General features: G+C 44.8%; 1 protein-coding gene across 2 annotated transcripts in view; it reads right to left on the minus strand.

The window, feature by feature from the left end:
- AGO2 (argonaute RISC catalytic component 2) overlaps nt 1-22437 on the minus strand; it is a 2267075-nt gene that overhangs the window by 340602 nt on the left and 1904036 nt on the right. For both annotated transcript variants that reach the window (XM_044067244.1, XM_044067245.1), the window contains exon 17: nt 8302-8403. In XM_044067244.1, coding sequence (XP_043923179.1) covers nt 8302-8403 — 102 coding nt within the window. The remainder of the gene's footprint in view (nt 1-8301; nt 8404-22437) is intronic.

A 22437-nucleotide genomic window follows, 5' to 3' on the forward strand; every position in this document is an offset into this window, starting at 1 on the left:
CCCCTTTGAGCTCTGTCTGACACAGGAAAGGACCAATTTTTTTGTAGGCCAGTGTCTACTGAATCTTGGTGGCTGCACTTGTAAGAAGTCTTTAGCAGTTTGCATAGACTTTGCTTTGACTTCCATTTTCTTTAAAACCTCTTCTGCCTTAACACTAAACGGAGAATCATGCTGTAAAGGTGCATCTAGCAATTTAGCTTTAACATGATCAAGCAAATGTTACACCTTTAACCAGGCATGCCTCCTAATCACAGATCCAGTAACTGCGGCCCTGCAGGAGGCCTCTAAGGAATCAAAACCACATTGCAAAGTATGCTTTCCAACTTGTTCAGCAGCATGCAATAATTCCTGCAATTCTTTATTTTCTGCACATTCTGAAATCAACATCATTTTCTGTTTCAGCAATCCCATAACATGTTGTTGGTACTTAAGCATATGAAATTGACAGTTTAAGGCCCTGATTGCCAAGGTTGCAGATGTATAAACCTTTTTTCCCATCTAGTGCCCTTGAATCCCTGTCAGAGGGGGTAGGATTTTTTTGCTGTTGAGGCCTTAACTCACTTTGGACCCTGTGAAATAGTTTCAGGATCAGCAGCCGGATTTCTAAATACAAATTTATGAGAGTCAGGGACCCTGTAATATCAGTCAGGCTTACTGGGAGCCGGAGGTAAGGAGTCAAGCTTGACTCTGAAAACACATCATCCACAATGTCTAAAACAGGGGGAATGGCTAACGGCTTGTGCTGAGGGAGAAGGAAATCCCTGAGCCTCTTTTTTGATTATGAGAAGTCTTGACTCTCCCAGTGAAAATGCTCCCTCAAAGTATGCAAGGTTTCTCCAAATGAATAATACTCAGGAGGAGATGCAGATGGAATAGACTCCTCAGCATCAGAATCCTCACAGGGAGGTAAAGATAATTCCTGATCAGAAGAGGAATCAGAAGAAATAGAAACCTGATCTGAAGATTCATAATCAGTGTCTTGCCTAGGCCTCTTATCTAGATGGGGATGGGTACCCATGATCAAGGTAATAAGGTCTTCAGCCATTTTGATCATCTGTTTTTTAGGCATAGAGGCGTGTGCACGTGGCTCATGCGTCGTTTTTTTTAGTTTTAGAAGTTGCTTTTGTCTTTGGTTTTGCAGTTGTCGTCGGTTTGATATACAAATGTTGAGGTCTGAATACACCCTCAGATGCCAGTGCCTGCTCAGCGGCTCTGGACCCATCTGAGGGAGATGCATCCATCAGTCCAATACCTTGAGTATCTAGCTGCATGCCGGACTCCACATGGGTGTCGGTAGAGACCTGCGACTCGAAGGTAGCATGTATTAGGGGCTGCGAAAGCGCCTCACTGAGTACTGGCAAACCGGCAACTGGCTTAGGAGAAGCTTCGTCGTCGGTTTTGGATCTCGCCTGCCTTTTTCTGTCCTTTTCTTTGCATTTTTTATGTACTCCGGTAGTCAAATTGCTATCCGACGACATTTCCGGGTAGTTAAATCTGTTTTCAAAATACTCTGATGCAAAAATATACCGACTCTTAATAGTGCGTTGGTTAAATCTAACACAAAACCGACAGCCAGGCACGTTGTGAACAGGGCCTAGGCAAGGAATACAGTATAAATGGAAATCCTTATGAGGTATTTGCTTCCCACAAGTAATACAATTATTAACTTTTTCTGACATCAGTAAAAAGCAAGAAAAAAGTTTTCCCAACGGGGTACTTAGCTTTAGTGAAGACTTCGGTTCTGAAACGCAAACTCGAATATTTCAGTAGTCGGACGACCGGCACGTGCGAAATGCTTCTGCTTTGGGCACCGCACGGCAAGAAAGACTGAAGAAAATGGCGTCAGCTGCATGTTTTATACCCCTGACAACCTGACATCATGGAAGAGAAGACAGCAACCAACGCAGGACCCAAGACTTTGGAATTCAGACCGACTGAGGGCAACCTGCCAGCAGATTACCCAAATGTAATGACTACAACAGTGCAACACGAAGAACATCAGGAGGGATAGCTAAAGGCCTGCGTTGAGGGAGGAGTAAGAATTCCCTAAGCCTCTTTTTGGAGTCAGAGTAATCCTGGCTTTCCCAGCGGAAATGCTCCCTAAGTGTGTGCAAGGTTTCACCAAAAGAAAAATATTCTGGAGAAGAAGCAGAGGGAAAATTAGTTCTAGGTCTCTTAGAGGGGGAAGGCTGGCTTCCCCTAATTAAAGTAATAAGGTCTTTAGCCATTCTTATTTGTTTTTTTAGGCATATTGGGCCTGACCATGCGGTTTGGACGTCGGTTTTCTAGGTATGGGTCGAGTTTTAGGTCTTGAAGCAGAAGATGACGTCGGTTTGAAATGCAAGTCTGTACGCCTGAATACACCCTCAGAAGCCAGTGCCTGGCACAGCGGCTCTGGACTCTTCCAAGATAGAGACATCCGCAGGTTCCATAGTCCAAGAAGCATCTCGAGGCATACCGGACTCTGAATGGGTCTCAGCAGAGGCCTGCGAATCTGAAGTAACGGGTATCAGGGGCTGCAAAAGCACCTCACTGAGTACCGGCGAACTGGAGACTAGCTTAGCGGAAACGTCATCGGCAGTTTTGGACCTATGTGGTCTGTCTCTGTCTATCTTTACGTTTTTTTGGAAGATCGGTAGTCGGATGGCTTACCGATGATATTTCTGGATAGTTAAACTGAGAACCAACATAATTTGCTGCAAAAATAGACCGACGACGAATAGTTCGGGGGTTGAATAAAGCACAAAACCGACAGCGAGGTATATCATGGTCTGGGCCTAAGCAAGGAATGCAGCACGAATGAAAATTTTTATGAGGTATTTGCTTTCCACAGGTAAGACGATTGTTAACTTTTAGTGACATCAGTTTAAGAGCAAGAAAAAGGATCCCCAATGGGGTACTTATCTTTTTTGAAGACTTTGGATCTGAAACTCGAAAACGAAAATTTCAGGAGTTGGCCGACCGGCACTTGCAAACTGCTTCTGCTTCAGGCACCACGTGGCAAGAAAGACTGATGTAATGGCATCGGCTGCATGTTTTATACCCCCGACGTCATGGAAGAAGAGACTGCATCCGACGCAGGAATCCAAGACTTTGATATTCAGGCCGGCTAAGGGCTACCTACAGGCAGATAACCCAAATGTAATGACTGCAGCTGTGAAACACAATGAACATATGCCATCCAATTTGTAATGTTTAATGAAGGCAAGCACAGAAGTCCATGTAGCTGCTTCAAGAAACAGCTAGACTAGTGTCTAATCCCTTGAAGAAAGCACCCGATGAAGCTACAGCCCTAGTGGAATGGGCCTTTACAGAGGAAGTAAGAGCTTTACCATGCTTCACATAGTATAATGAAATAGCCTTAGAAATCCAAGTAGAAAGTCTGCTTGAAAACAGGCAATCCCAGAGCCCTGGGATGATAGAAGACAAAAAGCTGGTCTGATTTCCTAATAGATTTGCCCTTGTCTAAGTAAAACCTAAGTTGCCTATCCACACCCAGGGTGTGCAACAACTTCTCACTAGAATTTTGTGAAGGAAAGAAGGTAGCTAAATGAATGGATTGGTTGAGTGACGATTCATTGACCACCTTCGGCATAAAAGAAGGGTTGGTACACAAGGACACACTGTCTTTATGAAAAGCCAAAAAGGGAGGAGAGGCCATTAGGGCTTGGAGTTCACACACATGCGTGTTATAGCTAGGAGAAGTACAATTTTTCAGGAGCAATGTTGCAAGGATTCTTAAGAAGCTGTCTCAAAAGGGGTGGGGGGGGAGTCAGCTGATCCAAGAGAGGAGGGATAGGTTTCCTGGAAGGTCTAATGTGCAGGACGCCTTTACGAAACTGTTTAGCCTCAAATCTGCTAGCTAGAGGGGGGCATAGAGGCAGACAGGCAGAAATAGCTGCCATACGGTCTTTCAGTGAAGAGTAGGCCAAGCCAGCTTTGAACAATTCACACAAACAGAATAGAACCACAGGGACTTCCACTGACAGTGGATCTTGGTTTAATGACACTCTAAAGTGAAAATTTCTTCCATTTGATAGGTAAGATTTTCTGGTATTGGGTTTCCTGGCCTCCTGCAGGAGCCTTACCACGTCCTCAGAGAAAAGCTGTCTAAAAGGAATTAAAACTCTATCACCCAAAGAGTCAACTGGAGGGTAGACAAGTAGGGATGAATGAGAGTTTCTTTGTCTAGTGTGAGAAGGTCCACCCTGTGAGGTAACTTGTAGTGACTGCCCTTGGCTAAATGCAGAAGAAGGAACCAAAGCTGTCTTGGCCAAAAGGGAGTCAATAACAAGATTTTTGGTTTGTCTTGCTGAATTCTGAAAAGGACTTTTGGAATGATTGGAAATGGGGGGGTGCATACAGAAACATCTCCTTTCAAGGGATCAAAAAGGCATTCAACTTCCAGACAAGTGGGTGTGTAGGACTCTGGCAGAAAATTGTGGAAGTTGTCTGTTCATGGGAGAGGCAAAGAGATCTACTCAAGGTATATCCCATTGGTGGACATTCCCAGAAACACATCCTTTGAAGCATGCACTCATGGGACTGTGTTAGGGATCTGCTCAAGGTGTCTGCCACACAGTTTTGGTTGGATGGGATGTACACTCCCTGAAGATTCACCAGATATTGGACTACCAGCTCCCAGACCTGGAATGCTAGCCTGCATAGTAGGTAGGATTTGGTTCCTTCCTGCTTGTTCACATACCAGACAGCCATAATTTTTACAGTGAACAGTTTTAAAGGTCCTAGGAGGAACACAGGATGAAAGGTTTGAATGGCTAGCAGCAGCACCCTCATGTCCTTTACGTTGATGTGTTCCCTTTGTTGAGAGGGACCATACCCTTTGAGCTTTCACGTTTCCGAAACCTGCCCCATCCTACATCCAATGCACCTGTGAACAGCTCTTGGAGTGGTTGCAGAGGGTACAAGGGGAGTCCTGTGTTGAAGGATACTTGCTGGATCCAATACTGTAGTTCCCTCTTCAGACAGGAGATGAGAGAAATTTGAAAGTCTAGAGGGTGTGAATGCTGCATCCAAACTGACTTTAGGAATCACTGGAGTCTTCTCATGTGAAATTTTGCCAAAGGTAGCATTGGAATAGTGGATGCCATGAATCCCAAAATCCTGAGGAACTCTCTGGCTGAAATGTGGTGAAGAGGCAGAAGATTTCTGAAGCAGGATGTGAGGTCCTGTACCTTCTGAGGAGGAAGAGAGACTTGTGAGGTCTGTCTGAACCCTGTACCCTAGGAAGATATGATCCTGAGAGAAGAGTATGGATTTTTTTGTACTTTATGTTAAATCCCAGATGTTGTAGAAGACAAATGGCAAAAAGGATGTTTTGCTAGAGGATCTCTGGGGAGGTTGCCATAAAGAGGAGATCATCCAGGTAAGGGAAAATGTGGATGCCCTGAAGCCTGCAGTAGGCAATCATAGGAGGGGCTAGACATTTTGTAAATATCCTTGTGCGGCAGAAAGTCCAAAGGGCAAAGCAGAGAACTTAAAATGACAGGAAGCCACAGAGAAATGTAAAGATTTCCTGCAGTTGGAGTGGATGGGAATGTGTAGGTATGCATCTTTGATATCCAAGGAGGCTAAGAAGGCTTGGGCAGAAAAAGAGAGAACAAGGTTTGAGAGCTAACATATGGAAGGTGGGTACCTTCAGGAAAGTGTTGAGATGAGACGGATCCAAAATGGATCTCTAAGGACCATCCTTTCTGGCCACTAGGAACATTCTGGAGTAGAAACCTCTTCCTTTTTGGTCTTTAGGAATTTCCTAAATGGTTCCTTGTCTTTATAGGTCTAGACGTACCTCTGGAAAGGAGAGTAGTTGTTCCTTTGGTGGTTGAGGGATGCCCCTGAAGGAAGGTAGGGAATCCCATACCAGAAAGTATCCTTTCTGAATGAGAGAGAGAACCCAAGAGCTTTGAGTTATGCTTTCCCAGACTGGCAGAGACAGAGGTAGGCATTGGGAAAGTGGAATGTGGGTGGAATGGTTTGGGCAGTCAGAGGGGAAGCAGGCTTGTCTGGAAAAGGCCGCTTCTGAGCCGGAGTTGTAGGGCAGCCCTGGCTTGCTGAGGCCTCCTATCATCCTTTTTTGTTTTAGATGGAGGAGGGTGGGAGTGCCTATGTACAACAGCAGTTTTTCCCTGGGTAATTTTACTGAAATTTAGGCACTGGAGAGACAAAGATGTGTTTCAATTCTTACAATTCCTTTCTTTTGTCCTGCAGAGATTTAAATAAGTTAGCAGCTGCAGGGCCAAACAATGCAGAGCTGTCCAAAGGGGCATCCATAAGCTTAGATTTAATGTCCTGTGGTAATGGCTGGTGTCTTAACCAGGAGAGAATCTCCTAAAGACAGAGCCAAAGGCAGCTGCATCTGATGGAGTGGGCAGCCTACCTGTGGAGGAGGCTCCAAGCAAGGATGCAGCAAAGATTTTATTCTCTGAAACAGGCAAATCAGAAATAACCTGGGACAGTTGAGAAAGAAGCTCTAGGGCAAATTTGGTCATGTGTGCTTGGTAATTAATGGCTCTAAAAGCCAAGGTGGCTGAAGTGTACACTTTCTTGCCAGCCTTTCCATGATCCTGCTGTCCTTATCTGAAAAAAGGAGAGAGGTTGAAGGCAGTAACCAGGACGGTTTGTCTGAAGCCACTGAAATAACTGATGGCTCTGCTGAAGGATATTTAAACAAAAACTCATAGTCCTTAGGGACCTTGTAAAACCGGTCAGGCTTCTTAGAGGCAGGAGGCAGGGACTCGGGGTCATTGGAAGCAGAGGCAAAGGCATCTAGAAAAGCAGGTAACAAAGGAGGAATAGCTGAAGGGCTGGAGGAATCCATCAGCAGAAGGTCATATTATCTTTTGTACTTCAGATACCAGAGTGCTATCCCATTTGAAATGATCTCTCATTTTGACTAGGGTCTCACCAAACGGGAGTTCTTTCATTGTGAGTCAGTTCCACTGGAGTCCTCTTCCGCAGAACCGTAGTCTAGAGGGAAGGGGATCTGTGAGGAATAGGCCAAAGATTCCTCTTCTGAGGATGCCTCTTCATCTGAAGAAACCATCTCCACATAACAGTTGCAGAAGAGCTGTTCAGGGTGGAGTAGGGACTGAAACACCCAAGGGAGGCTTAAGGGCCATAAGGGCCTTGAAAAGGTCTTGGGTGAACTGTTCCCAATCACTGTGAGGTTCCTTTGGAGGGGACAAATATTTAGTTTTCTTCTTCTTTTTTGATGCAGGTCTGACTATGTAACATGGGAGGGACAGACATAGGCCTACATTCAATAATATCCAAGTGAATTTCCTCCCGCAGCAGGATCTGCGGTATCCCCTTAGGGCCTTCCGTTATCACTAGCCTCAGTCCCCCCCATACATCCAAGACGGATGTCTGCTCAGCTTCTGAGGATATGCCTGTGGTTGGATCCAAGGCGGTCTCAAAATCGTGCTCAGCCTGTGATCTGGAACCAGGAAACATACATATATCCAGGCTGTCATTTGCCTCAGAAGAGACATCCATGGTAAGAGGTGCAGCGGAAGCTTTAGGCCTCAGCTTTTTGGCCTTATGCTTAATGACAGACTCGACACCTAACGGCTCAGCAAGCAGACAGACGTTCGAAGGTGGCGTTCAGACTGACAGCAGAGAAGTTCTGATTGGGTGAGTGCGTATGTCACTTTTTATGGCCGATTTATGACAGCAGCCTAATTGCAGTGTACCATGCATCCTACACTAGTAAAAGACTTTTGCATACTGGCCGACGTCAGGTTACCTATGGCGGAGAACTCCCTTATGTTAAGAATACTGCAACATGAACAGAAGGACATCTTGGGAATATGAAACATTTGATACTCCTTGCATCAATTTACTTCTGTCATCTCAGTATCTAAGGATCTGATTACCTACTATACCAAACGTACAATCAGACCAAAAGGAGCATTCATAACACAGTTAACCCATCAAAAATTCTGGAGTCCACCCAAGAATACCTCCTAATCACCACCGACAATGCTGTATTTGTAAAAAAACGATCATGTACAGGCAGGCACAGTCAGAGTTCTGAACTTTGACAGACTGCCAGGGGAGGGGGTAGCAGGGCACTGCTACCCATATGCTAGTAAGGCAGTGTGTTTGTTGAACAATGGCACATGTCTGGGTTTGGCTAAACCCCAGGAGTAAAGATTCATAATACAGCAGCAATCCCTGTGATAAACATCTCATTTTGGTTCTTCAGGGACAAAAACTTATTACTAACAGTTTATTCAACTTCCAAGCAGCATGTACTAGAGTAAGGCAAAACAAACGTACCTGAATGCCTGCATGGCTACAGAGGTAGAAGTCAAATTCTGATGGGTGAGTGATTTTTTTGTCCACTGTTGTACCTGCAGGAATGTTTCCACTTTTTCCAACCTAAAATAAGGAGGGGAAAATTATTACAAAAACATAAAATAAACAGACCACCACACAATCTCAAAGTAGATGAAAATTGTATAAAATCAAGAAAGGCTGACATAATACTGCAACAACGAAAGCTGCAGAGAATGCAGCAGGCTAAAGTAGACTGTGCATTACAGCACACATGCTGAACATTTAAGTGAAGTTTTAAGATTTGATTATGTAGCAAGAAAAGAAAAAAATTCAGTCATGGTTTTCGCAGTGTTGCCCAGTCTCTGCAGTGGGCAATTCAGCAAACACTGTACAAAGGTGAAAAGTACTTAGCCTTGTCCAGCAGCTCCCTGCATTATATCTTGAGTACAATCTTGTGTCTATATGCTTGTGGAAGCAAACACACAAATGGGTCTGCCATTTAAGTACCTTTTATTGTGTAGATGACAATCAAGGAATGGAGAGTAAAAACATCAGGAACACCCTCCCCCCAAATTCTGCAGTATTACAGTTCACTCCTTAGTTCTCATTTCACTCAAGTGCTTGTCAGACAGAAAGGATAGGGGGAATTGATCAAACTGAACAGAGCAGGCTCAATGGTCAAGTGGGGATGACGATTAAAAAAATAATTTGTTCTGCACTACACTGAAAAAAAAAAAAACAGAAAAATAAGGCAATCATATATGTTGCTCTATTAGAGGTTCTTCCATGATGTAGGCTTGAATGGGTAGTACTTCATTAACCAGAATATAAATTTTTTCACTAAAATCCCATAATTGGGAATGTATGCATGCTTGTTCACAAGCTTAAAGGTGTGTAAGTAGGCTAATGACCACTAGGGCCTTTTTAAGTCTAGATATGTATCCCAAAATCTCTGGCAAGTTCTAGTACCTTAGGTAATTGTAAACAGAGGTTTGGGAGATGAACAATTTACAGGTTGCCTGTGCCATTTGAGAGACAGGTGCCAATCCAGGGATGGATTTTCTGTTCCTCATCCAACTGTCCAAGTTACACTTGAATTGGGTTAGGAAGGAATTCTGTTCTACATGGATGGGGAGCCTATTCCAGAGCAGGGGTAGTCCATGTGATACATACCTGGCACTCCAGCAGGTCCTACTTATATCACAAGTAAGGTCCAAGTCTTTAGAATGGATAATTCTGGTGCTGTTTGTTTTGTGGATATGCAGGAGGTTCATCAGTGTAGGGTCCAGCAATGCCTTGTATGCCTGGCATAGATCTCCCCTCAACAGCCTGTAGGAGACAGAATACAGGGACAGGGCTTTGAGGCAGTCTGCAAAGGGCATGTTACTAACAACTTGTATTCTTTTAGTGAGGAACTCTGTTGACATTCCAACTGTTGGATGTGCCTGACTGGGTACATAAACAAAAGGGGGAACTGTACTCAATGGGTCTGATGAATTCAGAATACAGTGGAATAACGATCTCCTTGGACCTATATGCCATACCTTTATTTACAAGTTGCAACCACAGGTCAAAGGCTAGATTACTGTCTACGTGTCACCAAGTCCCGGCCTAACGGGTCGACTCTTAGGGTTATGTTGTCAATATGATAGTTACCAAAGGTGGATGACTTCCCGAAGGATACTATTATAACTTTCTTTGCATTTAGTTTTAGTCCATGGCTCTGAAACCAGTTAAATTTTCTTTCTCAGCCCTTCCTGGAGGACATTAATGTCGGTGTGGGGGGGGGTTCAATGACTGCTTCTAATTTTCAGTCTGCAAATTTAGTCAGCCAGAGGCCCTAAACATTGGTCTTGACTTCAGAGAAGTAGATGCCAAAATGGAGTGGTCTCAAGACCAGTCCCTAAGGGAATCTGCTGGTGAGTGACTTCTTTGCAGAAGTGAAAGTACAGTTATGTAAAATGTTACAACAGTAAACGCCCTTCTCTTCACTGTTGCAGTATTCTTAACATGACTGATCCCCTGCCAAGGGCAGCCCAACGTTTGGGCCAGTATACCAAAGCCTTTAAGTTATCAATACACAGTACGTTACACATATGCTCCCTGTCCCAAGTGTAGGGCATAAAGATGATGTCCGGATGTATCATCCTCAGAACTGAAAGCTTCAGGAGGAAGCCAGCCCTAGGATACCAGAGGATAACATACACATCCAGAGGGAGAAAAGACGAGGAGGGAGGGAGCAAATACTGCAACAGTGAAGAGAAGGATATCTACTGTTATGGTAAGATTTAACACAACTGTACTATGTCCTTCCATTTCACTGTTGCAGTATTCTTAGTACAAGGGAGAGTGCAAAAGCTTAGGAAGAAGACAGGGAGGAGGAAGGGCCAAACAGCCTTCTAGGAACCAAAGAAGAATGGCTCTAGCAAAACTAGCTGTAGCCCTGAATATGACATCCAACTTGTAATGCTTGGTAAAGGTATGTACCAAACACCAGATAGCTGCCTCAAGGATAGAATTAGTATCCAAACCCTTGAAAAAAGCACCAGAAGAAGCCACAACCCTGGCAGAGTGAGCCTTAACCACAGAAGGAAGGCTCTTGGCATGATAAGAACAAAAATAAATGGCTTTAGAAATCCAAGAGGAAACAGTCTGCTTGGAAACTGCCAAACCTAATGATCTAGGATGAAAACAAAAAGCTGATCAGATTTTCCAAAATCTTTACTTTTGTCCAAATAAAATCTGAGTTGTCTATTCACATCCAAAGTGTGCAACTCCTTCTCACTAGTTGATTGTGGAGAAGGGAAAAAAGTGGACAAATTAACAGACGGATTAAAAGACAACTCATTCACCACCTTAGGCATAAAAGAACGATTTGTACAAAGACACACTCTGGCCTTATGAAAAACTAATACCGGAGGAACAGGCAAAAGGGCTTGCAGCTCAGACACCTGTCTGGCAGAAGTAAGGGCTAACAAAAGAACAGTCTTCCAAGAACAATGCTGTAAGGAAGCCAAAGCTGCAGGTTCAAAAGGAACCCAAGTCAATTTCTCCAAATCAAAATTAAGATCCCAAGAAGGAGGAACAGGCTTTCTGGGAGGTCTAATATGAAGGATGCCTTTAAGAAACTGGCTGGCCTCGAACCTAGAGGCCAAAGGAGGACTTGGCAGACAAGCAGAAAGAGGTGAGAGATGGGCTTTAAAAGAAAAATATGCCAACCCAGCACTGAGCTATTCACACAAATAAGAAAGAACCAAAAGAATATCCACAGCAAGTGGGTCCAGGTTACAAGAAAGACACCAAACAGAAAACCTCTTCCATTTGGACTAGTAGGATTTCCTGGCCTCCTGCAGAACCAGAAGCACATCCTCAGAAAAAAAGGTGCCTACAGGGAATCAAAATCCTCTCACCCACAGTGTCAATTGAAGAGTGAACAGGTGGGGATGGATGAGAAATTTCTTGTCTTGTGTGAGAAGATTCACCCTGTGAGGTAACTTGTGATGACTGCCCTTAGCTAATGCCCTTAGCTAAGTGCAGAAGAGGAGGGAAATAATGCTGTCTGGGCCAAAAGGCAGTCACCAGCAAGATTCTGGGAACATCCCTGTTTTATCTTGCACAGGACGTTTGGAATGAGAAGAAGGGGAGGGAAGGCATCAAAAACATCCCCTTCCATGAAAAAGATAGGGCATCCACCTTTCAGGCCAGAGGATATGGAGTCCAGGCCTGGCACAAAATTGAGGAAGCTGTCTGTTCAAAGGAGAGCCAGAGAGATCTACTTGAGGAATACCCCAGTGTAGATAATGTCCAGAAAAGTACAGTTGTGTCCACTTACCATAAATGTAGATGTTCAAGTGTATTCACTGTTGCAGTAATCACATTTGGGTTATCTGCCTGCAGGTAGTCCTCAGCCGGCCTGAATACCAGAGTCTTCGGATTTCTGCGCCGGATGCGGTCTCCTCTTCCATGACATCAGGTCGTCAGGGGTATAAAACATGCAGCCGATGCCATTACATCAGTTTTTCTTGCCCCAGATGTCAGGTGCCCCCACAATATGAAGTAATTAAATGGTATAGTAAACCCCCATCAAAAAGCAAATGCACAGGAAAAAATAAACATACCAACCAGAAGGAGAGAGAGAGCCCAGAGAAGTCAGGGGGCTGGAGGGAGGGTAACCAGGACTGCAACAGTGAATACACTCAAACATCTACATTTATGGTAAGTGTACACAGCTGTACTATGTTCTTCGTGTTTCAATGTTGCAGTCATCACATTTCGGTTGATTCCCAAGGCTAAGGAAGGGAGGATGAAGTTAAACAGCATTAGGGCCAGCTATTAATCCCTGCAAGACTGCAGTGGCAAAACCAGCTCTGGATTTAGAAAAGATAGGCAAGTGGTAATGCTTGGTGAAGATATGTACAGAGCTCCAGGTGGCAGCTTCTAGGATATCCCTGGTAGGGATCCCTCTGAGAAATGCCGCAGAGGTAGATGCAGTCCTGGTGGAATGTGATCTTATCCCCTTGTGGGGTAGGTTTTCCATGGTGCTTGTAGCAGAAATTAAGGCAATGGGTTATCCATTTTGAAATGGTTTGCTTTGAAATGGCCTTCCCCTCTGCCCCTGCAGCAAAGCTAACTAGCAGCTGCTCAGATTTTCTGATAGGCTTAGTCCTGTCCAAATAGAATCTAAGTTGTCTGTGCACATCCAGAGAGTGCAGTATTCGTTCCCCTTTGTTTTGTGGATTAGGGGAAAAAAGTAGGCAAATGAATGGACTGATTTAGGGCCACAGAAGACACCACCTTGGGCATAAAGGAAGGATTAGTCCCGAGAGAAACCCTGTCAGCATGGAAGATAATGAAGGGTTCCACTACCATGAGGGCCTGTAATTCAGACACTCTTCTTGCTGAAGTGATGGCTAGAAGAAAGGCTGTTTTCCAAGAAAGGAATTTCAACTCTGCTGTAGCAGCAGGTTCAAGGGGGGGGGGGGGTGAGCTTTTCCAGTACAAAGTTAAGGTCCCAGGCTGGAGTGGGAGCTCTCCTGGGGGGTCTTAAATTTTTGGTCCCTCTAAGGAATTGTTTTAGCAAGGGGTGAGAGAAGAGGGGTGGCTCAGTATTATAATGTGCTGAAATGGCAAAGGCTTGAATTTTAATTGACGAGAAGGATAGGTCCCTATGGAGCATTTCTGTTACGTACTGTAGAATATGAGGTAGTGCCTTCTGTGCTGAGTCTACATGTCCTCCCCATGGTCGAGTGGCGTTCGAAAGACATGAGTGAATGGGAGTGCGTTTGTTGAAGGTTAGGCGTCGGGCTGGCACCACGGAACCATAAAAATTGACTACCAATCATTAGCAGACTGGAGTTCCGCTGTGGTGACCCCTAACCGTGAAAAGCCGAAAGAAAAACAATTGTAAAATATGAGGTAAGCAGGGCACCGTTGTGCCCATCCCCTGAGCCAGGTTCCAGGAGCAGTATCTTTTCCACTTTTCAGCATAGGATTTTCGAGTACTAGGCCTCCTTGCCTCTAGAATGACATCCAGTACCTGCTTATTGAGGGATGCTAAGGGAGAGCTCAAGGAAAAAGCCAGGCTGCAAGGTTCAGAGTTTGAAGCTGAGGATGCAGAATCTGGCCTGCCTGCTGGAACAGCAGGGAAGGGGTCTGAGGCAGGTGTCATGGTTGTAGCAGTGTCATACTGTGCAAGAGGGAGCACCAGTGTTGGCATGGCCAGTCTGATGCAATCAGTGTTGTCCTTGGCTGGTCCTGTATGACCTTTAGTAGAACCTTTGAGAGGAGAGGCAGAGGGGGAAAGGCATAAACTGAGAGGCTTTTCCAGGTAAAGAACAGGGCCATCCACTTTCCAAGCTTGGCTGTGGGGAGTTCTTGTGCAGAATTTGTGCAACTGGTAGTTCTGAGGGGAGGCAAACAGGTCTACCTCTGGCGTCCTCCATTTGTTCCTCAAGAGGTTGAATATTTTGGGTTCTATTTTCCATTCGTGTGGGTCCATGAGATTTCTGCTTAAGTCGTCTACCAGTGAATTTAGTTTGCCTGGCAGAAATTGAGCTTGCAGGTGTACTTGGTAACTCAAGGCTGTGTTCCACAGAGCCATGGCTAGTTTGCAGAGAGGGTACGAGTGGGTCCCCCCCCTGCTTGTTTATGTACCACATAACTGTGGTGTTGTCTATCTTTACCAATAGTTGTCATGGAAGAATACGGTCTTTGAAGGCTCTCAGAGCATTCTATACAGCTAACATTTCTTTTTGATTGATATACAGGTGCATCTGTCCCGGGGTCCATTTGCCCTGAATGCACTGCCCTGCCATGTGAGCCCCCCATGCATAGTCTGATGGGTCTGTTTTTAGGGTTTGGGCAGCAGGGGGTAGAGTGAAAGGGAGTCCCTTGTTGTGGTAGCAAGCCTCTACCCACCAAAGGAACTCTGTCTTGATACAAGGAATGATAGAAATCATTGTTTCCAGGTCCTGAGAATGTTGACACCATAGGCTTTTTAGACACCATTGGAGTTTCCTCATATGCAGTGTCGCATATGGAATTAGTAAAATGCAAGAGGCCATGAACCCCAGGGCTTACAGTATTTTCCTTGCAGATAGCTGGGGTTTTGTGGCCAATAGTTTGAAGCAGGTTGTCAAATAAACTTTTTTCTCCGGAGTGAGGAAAGCCATCTGGGAAGCTGTGTTCAAGCTTGCTCCCAGGAATACAATCTGTTGGCAGGGTACTAGGTGAGATTTCTTTTCGTTGATGGTGTACCCCAGTGAGGTTAGACGTTTCTTTACGAATGCCAGGTGTTGTAATAGCAAGTCCTGGCTTTCTGCCTGAATCAAACAATCGTCCAAGTATGGGTAAATTTGAATATTTCTCTGCTTGCAATGGCTGGAGCTAGACACTTTGTGAATACCCTGAGTGCAGTAGATAAGCCAAAGGGAAGTGCAGAGAAATGATAGTGCATGGAGCCTGCCCTGAAGCGTAGGTATTTCCTGCAAGATTCCCTTATTGGAATGTGCAGGTAAGCTTCCTTTAAGTCTAGGGTTGCCAGCCAGGCATCCTTGGCTAGCATGGGAAGAAGCTGTTACAGTTAGCATTTTGAATTTTGGAACTACCAGAAAGGTGTTGAGAATAGAGAGGTCCAGGATAGGACTCCAAGAGCTGTATTTTCTGGGTACCAGAAAAATTCTTGAACAAAAACCTTGTCCCCTTTGTTCTGCTGGGACAGGCTGAATAGCCCTGATATTGAGAAGAGAGAGAACCTGCTGTTGGGCCTCCGCCCATTGATTTGGGGGTAGGTCTGGCCAACCATTTGGGGTTGGTAGGGTGTGGAAGTGGAATCTCTATCCTTGGGAAAGTATGTTCAAAACCCATTTAACCTGGGTAACGCGTTTGCAGTTTTTTGCATGCAGGGCGAGCTTTCCTCCTAAGGGAGCAGGTAGTAGAGCAGGGCATGGAAGGGTTAAGGTTAAGTCATTGTGCCATTTTTCCATGGGGGGTGGCTTACTACTCCCTGCTTTGGAGGTAGGAGCCCCCCACTGCTTAGGTCTGTGCGTAGCCTGAGACTGTAGCCTAGGTGGTCTGCTGTTCCTGGGTTTGGACTGAAAAGGCCTATAAGGGACTGGAAAGGACTAATTCTTTAAAGGCAAATGCCTACTGAATCTGGGGGGCTGTACTTGTAGGAAATCTTTAACAGTTTGCATAGATTTAGCTTTTTCCTCCATCTTTTTAAGGACTACTATTTCCTTGCCAAAAAGGCGGTCTTGGTTTAAGGGAGCATCCAGTAATTTAGCTTTTACATGATCTGGCAAGTTTTGTTCCTTAAGCCAAGCATGCCTTCAAAGTACAGACCCAGTGACAGCAGCCCTGCAAGATGCTTCTAAAGCGTCAAAACCACATTGCAAAATATGCTTACCAATTTGTTCTGCAGAATGCATTAAATCCTGTAATTCTTTGTGTTCAGTACAGTCAGGAATCAACATCATTTTCTGTTTAAGTAGCCCCATAACATGCTGCTGATCCTTTAACATATGAAACTGGCAATTTAAAGCCCTAATGGCCAAGGTAGCAGAAGTGTATACCTTCTTACCCCATCTGTCTAAGGCTCTAGAATCTCTATCAGAAGGGGTAGGATTTTTGGCAGCAGTAGCCTTAATGCCTTTTGTTCCTTGGGAAATGGTCTCTGGATCTGCAGAAGGATTCTTGAAGAGGAACTTGTGAGAGTCAGGTACACTGTAATACCTGTCAGGTTTTCTTGGAGCTGGAAGTAAAGTGTCTGGGGAAAGGCTAGATTCCAGGAAGGCATCATCTACAATGTCCAGATCAGGAGGGATAGCTAAAGGCCTGTGTTAAGGTAGGAGTAAGAATTCCCTAAGCCTCTTTCTGGAGTCAGAGTAATCCTGGCTTTCCCAGCGGAAATGCAAGGTTTCACCGAAAGAAAAATCTTCTAAAGTTGAAGCAGAGGGAATGGAATCCTCTGCATCAGAATCCTCATAAGTAGATAAGGGCAAATCCTGGTAATCAGAAGGAGCAGAAATATCAGATTCCTGATCAGAAGAATCAGAAAGAAAATCAGTTCCAAGTCTCTTAGAGGGGGAAAGCTGGCTTCCCCTAATTAAGGTAATAAGGTCTTTAGCCATTCTAAGCATTTTTTAGGCATATGGGCCTGAGCCTGTGGTTTGGTAGTCTGTTTTCTAGGCCTCGTGCGAGTTTTAGGCCTGGACGAAAATGATGGCTTCGTTAAAATGCAAGTCTGTAGGCCTGCACAGCAGCTCCGGACCCATCCAAGGTAGAGATATCTCCACGTTCCATAGTCGAAGCATCATCTCACAGCATACCGGATTCTGAATGGGTCTCAGTAGAGGCCTGCGAATCTGAAGTAACGGGTATCAGGGGCTGCAAAAGCGTCTCACTGGGTACCGGCGGACTGGTGACTAGCTTAAAGGAAGAGTCGTCTGCAGTTTTGGACCTATGCGGTCTGTCTCTGTCTTTATCCTTACGTTTTTTTTGGAAAATCGGTAGTCGGATGGCTTAACGAAGCCATTTCGGAGTACTGAGACCAAGTACGAAAGTAATTGGCTGCAAAGATAGCCCAACGACGAATAGTTCGGGGATTGAACAAGGCACAAAACTGACAGAGAGGGACATTGTGGTCTAAGACTAAACAGGGGATACAGTACAAATGAAAATCTCTATGAGGTATTTGCATTCCACAGGTAAGACAATTGTTAACTTTTACGGACATCGGTTGGAGCAGGAAAAAGAATCCCCAATGGGGTAATTATCTTTTTTGAAGACTTCGGATCTGAAACTCGAAAACGAAAATTTCAGGAGTCGGCCGACCGGCACTTGTGAATTGCTTCGGCTTCGGGCACCACACGGCAAGAAAGACTGATGTAATGGCGTCGGCTGCATGTTTTATACCCCTGACGACCTGACATCATGGAAGAGGAGACCACATCCGACGCAGAAATCCGAAGACTCTGGTATTTAGGCCGGCTGAGGGCTAACCTGCTGGCAGATCACCCAAATGTGATGACTGCAACAGTGAAACACGAAGAACATCACATCCCTGTGAAGCATCCACTCATGAGATTGTGTTTTGGACCTGCTCAGGGGATCTGCCACAAAATTCTGACTTGAAGAAATGTACACTGCCTGAAATGTGACTTGGTACTGAATCGCTAACTTCCAAACCTAAAGCAGATAGGACCTTTTCCCCCTTGTTTGTTGACGTACCACATCATTGTGGTGTTGTCTGTAAAGATCTTTAGGGCCCTGGAGAAAAGGGGATGAAAAGCAATGAGGGCCAACAGAACGGATCTATATTACATATCTGAACATTTAAATTTTCGAATCTCTAAAGATCGACCTTTAACGATGGAACATTCAAATGTTTGAATATGAAAAAAAAAAAAAAAAAAAAAGGAAAGGGTTTAAGTGTGGGGGGGGGGGGCAAACTCCGCTTCACCCCTCCCACACCCCCACTACTTAAATATACCAACTCCGAGATCGCACTTCATTGCACTACAGTGCGGAAATGGGAAATTTCCCATTCACTACACTGTAGCACGATCTTGGAGTTGGTATATTTAAGTAGCGGGGGGTGTGTGGGGGGGTGCAGCGGGGATTGCCCCCCCGCTTACACCCTTTAGTTTTTTTTTTTTTTTTATTTTAATTCATATTCGAACATTTAAATGTTCGATCGCTAAAGGCCAATCTTTAGCAATTCGAACATTTAAGCGTTCAGATATGTAATATAGACCTCAACAGAACAGTTCTCATCTCCTTGATACTGATGTGCTCCTTCTGCTGCCAAGGAGACCAAAGGCCTTGCACCTGCAGGTTTCCGAATGAAGTTTCCCAAACCCTGTCTGAGGCATCTGTGAGCAGCTCCTGAGAGGGAAGCAGTGGTTGAAAGGGAAGGCCCGGAATCAAAGTCAGTTGGTGAATCCACCACTGAAATTCCAACTTCAGACATGGAAGAGGAGGGGATCAGAAACTCTAGAGGATGAGCATGCTGAATCCAAATTGACTTCAGACACAGCTGAAGCTTTCTCATGTGCAGTCTGTTGAAGAGAAGCATAAAGGTCATGGATGCCATGAATCCCAGAGCCCTAAGAAATTCCCTGCTGAAATCAAGGCCAAAGGAAGAAGGGATCGAAATAAGGAAATCAGAATCAAAGCATTGGGATGAGGCAGGAATGCTAGCATAGAACAGTGTGGATCCTGCATCCCAGACAAACATGATCCCTTGACGGAGACAGGAATGACTTTTAAAAATTTACAGTGAACCCCAGGCTTTGCAAGAGAGTGATGACCCACTGAAGGTGCTGTAAAAGAATCTTATGGAGAGGAGGCTTGAATAAGCAGGTTGTCTAAATAGGTTCATAGGTAGGTACTAGGCTATTGGCCCAAGGGTCTACGCACGCCTAGCCAACAAGGTTCCCTGGCTTACGCCACCCAAGCAAGTTATTTTTCTGTGACACTGACGAGCAGACACACAGAAGTGATCCCTGGGGTGTATTTCCTATTTCCCATCCACTCATCAAGAGTTTTCTTGAAGAGTGCTAATGAAGAACTTTGCTTGACATAGATGGGTAGCCTGTTCCAGAGTATGGGAAGTCTCTGGTATAGGAATCTATCCCTCCAGCATGTCCTGTTTATTGTGGTGACAAGGTTTAGGTTCCTAGAGTGTGTAGCTCTGAGGGATTGGGATTTCTTTAGGTGTAGCATGTCCAACAGTTCTGGGTTTGACATAGCTTTATATGTTAGGCAGAGATCACCTCTGAGTAGGCGATATGCTATGGAGTAAAGCTGGAGTTTTTTGAGGCGGTCAGTGTAGAGCATTTGTTTGAATCCAGTAATCCTCTTTGTGAGGTACTTCTGTGGCCTTTCCAGCTGCTGCAGATGTCTTGTGAGGTACATTCCAAAAGGGGCGTTGTGCTCTATAATGGGTCTAATGAGTGATGGGTAGAGGGTAACGATGACCTCTTTTCCTGGATGAGAACCTTTTTATGATGAGGTGTGCCACGTAGAAGGACTTCCTGACTACTGTGGCGATGTGACTATCAAAGGAGAGACTACTGTCCACCTGGGTCCCAAGGTCTCTTATCACGCATTCGGTGTTAAGTAGATTGCTGCCTATGTGGTAGTTCATGGGTACAGAGTTTTTACCAAAGGGATGACACTGCACTTTTTGGCATTGAGCTTGAGGCCATGGCTCTGACACCAGGCATCTGTCTGGGAAAGACCTAAATGTCTTTGATCCAGCAAAAAAGCAATCACAGGAGCTGGGCATTTGGTGAATACTCTTGGGGCAGTAGGGAGGCCAAAGGAAAAAGCAGAAAACTAAAAATGCCAGGAAGCAACAGAAAAATGTAGACACTTCCTGAAAAGGGAATGAATAGGGATATGAAGGTAAGGATCTTTGAGATCCAGAGAAACCATAAAAGCCTGAGGAAGCAAAAGAGGGAACAAAGTCTGAAGGGATAACATTCAAAAGGAAGGAACCTTCAGAAATTAATTCAGGTGAGAAAGATCCAGAATGGGTCTCCAAGTGCCCTCTTTCCTGGTGACCAAAACCATTCTGGAATAAAATCCCTTCCCACTTTGAGCAGCTGGGACCTCTTAAATAGTTCCCTGAATAAAAAGACCCTGAAGCATCTCTGGAAAAGAGCTGAACCGGTCTTGAGGTGGCTGAGGAATGCCCATGAAGGGGGGAAGAGATTTCCAAAGCATGACATGCCCCGGGAGAATAATGGAAAGCACTCAGGAATCCTGGGTTATGCTTAACCAGACAGGAAGAGACAGAGATAGACGATGTGAGAAAGGAATGTGGCTGGGAAGAATCAGGTTGTCAGACAGCACCTGGTTTATCAGGATAGGAGGGCTTATGAGCAGGAGGGATCTGTATAGCCTTAGCTGGGGGAACCCTACCACCCTTCTTGCCTTTAGGAGGAGGACAAGACTGCCGTCTAACAAAGGCCAGTTGATTAGGATAGTTTCTCTGGTATTTTAGCAAAGGAGTTTCAAGTCACGTAACTTTTTGCCTTTCTCCTGCAGCAGCACCAAACTTTTAGTTATGTACTTACCATAACTTTAGATGTATGGGATCCATCTCGCCTACATTCTCTACAGATGGGTTCGGAGCCGATCCTCGGCTCCGACTCGGCCGCTATACAATAGAACGCAGTCTCTTATTGGCTGAGTTACCTCATATCCCAGGATGCACCACTACTACTTCCCCAGATCTTGTTTGTCCGCACTCATGCTCACAGAAACATACTATTGTTATAACATTCTCAGGTCTTCAAGAGAGGAAAGAAGTTCAATTTCGGATCGTTCGGTCTCTCCTGGTCTCCGAGGCAGGGGGAAGGAGGGTGGGTTATTAGGAATGTAGGCAAGATGGATCCCATACATCTAAAGTTATGGTAAGTACATAACTAAAAGATGTAATGTGATCCTATCTCGCCTACATTCTCTACAGATGGGACAGCGTCCCTAGCACCTAATTCCTGGGTGGCTCACTGGAAAACACTCCTGAGAACTGTGGAACCGAAGGAAGCTCGACCCCTAGATGCCACATCTAATTTGTAGTGAGAAATAAAGGTGTGTGAAGATGACCACGTGGCAGCCGCACAAATGTCACAAATAGAGAGCTTGGAATGAAAAGCTGCCGAAGTAGCCATAGCCCTAGTAGAATGAGCTTTCACTGGAACTATAAGTTCCTTATTTGAGATGAGATAAATATGATTGATACAGTCCCTGATCCACTTGGCAATAGTGACCTTTGTGACGGCTTTGCCTAATCTATTATCCAAAAAGGACACAAACAGTTGATCTGATTTTCGTGCTTTGTGTGTCCTATCCAAATAGAAACGTAATTGTCTGTGCACATCCAAGCTGTGAAAAGTATATTCAGCTCTATTCGAATACTTGGGGAAGAAGACCGGTAGCTCTAGTGATTGTTGTAAACAAAAGCTAGAACAAACCTTTGGTATAAAAGATGGGTTTGGTCTAAGAGATACTCTATCCTTGTGAAATACCAAGTATGGTGGTTTAACACATAGGGCTTGAAGTTCTGAAACTCGTCTGGCTGAAGTAATAGCAACTAGAAGGGCAGTCTTCCAAGAAAGGAATTTTAGATCACAGGTTGCTGCCGGCTCAAAGGGGGATGAGGTTAATGCACCTAATACCACGTTAAGGTCCCATGGAGGTGCAGGTTGAGATATAGGGGGTCGTAGAAGCCAAGCTCCTTTAATAAAGGCTTTGCACAACTTGTTGCTCATTAAAGGAGGTTCCACACTCTCATGAAAATTGGAAATAGCCGCCAATTGTACTTTGATGGTAGACACTGAGCAACCTTGGTTGAATAGGGAAGCTAAAAACTTCAGTACTTCTGACACCGAGGCTGTCATCGGGTCTAATCCTTGGAGTTGGGCCCAAATAGCAAACCTCTTCCATTTATTGCTATATATCTTTTTCATAGAAGTCTTGTGGGCCGAAGACAAGATGTGCATGACTTCAGGGGCGAAAGAATGGCTCCTAACTATGGTTGGAAGAGGAGTAGCCAGGCTGCCAACTTCATTGAATGGAGGGACTGATGGAGCTGTCCTGACTGATGTGTCAAAAGGTCCGGAACTT

The sequence above is a fragment of the Protopterus annectens genome, chromosome 3.part1, assembly GCF_019279795.1.
Source record: "Protopterus annectens isolate FY-2018-M chromosome 3.part1, PAN1.0, whole genome shotgun sequence".
Classification (NCBI taxonomy): domain Eukaryota; kingdom Metazoa; phylum Chordata; order Ceratodontiformes; family Protopteridae; genus Protopterus; species Protopterus annectens.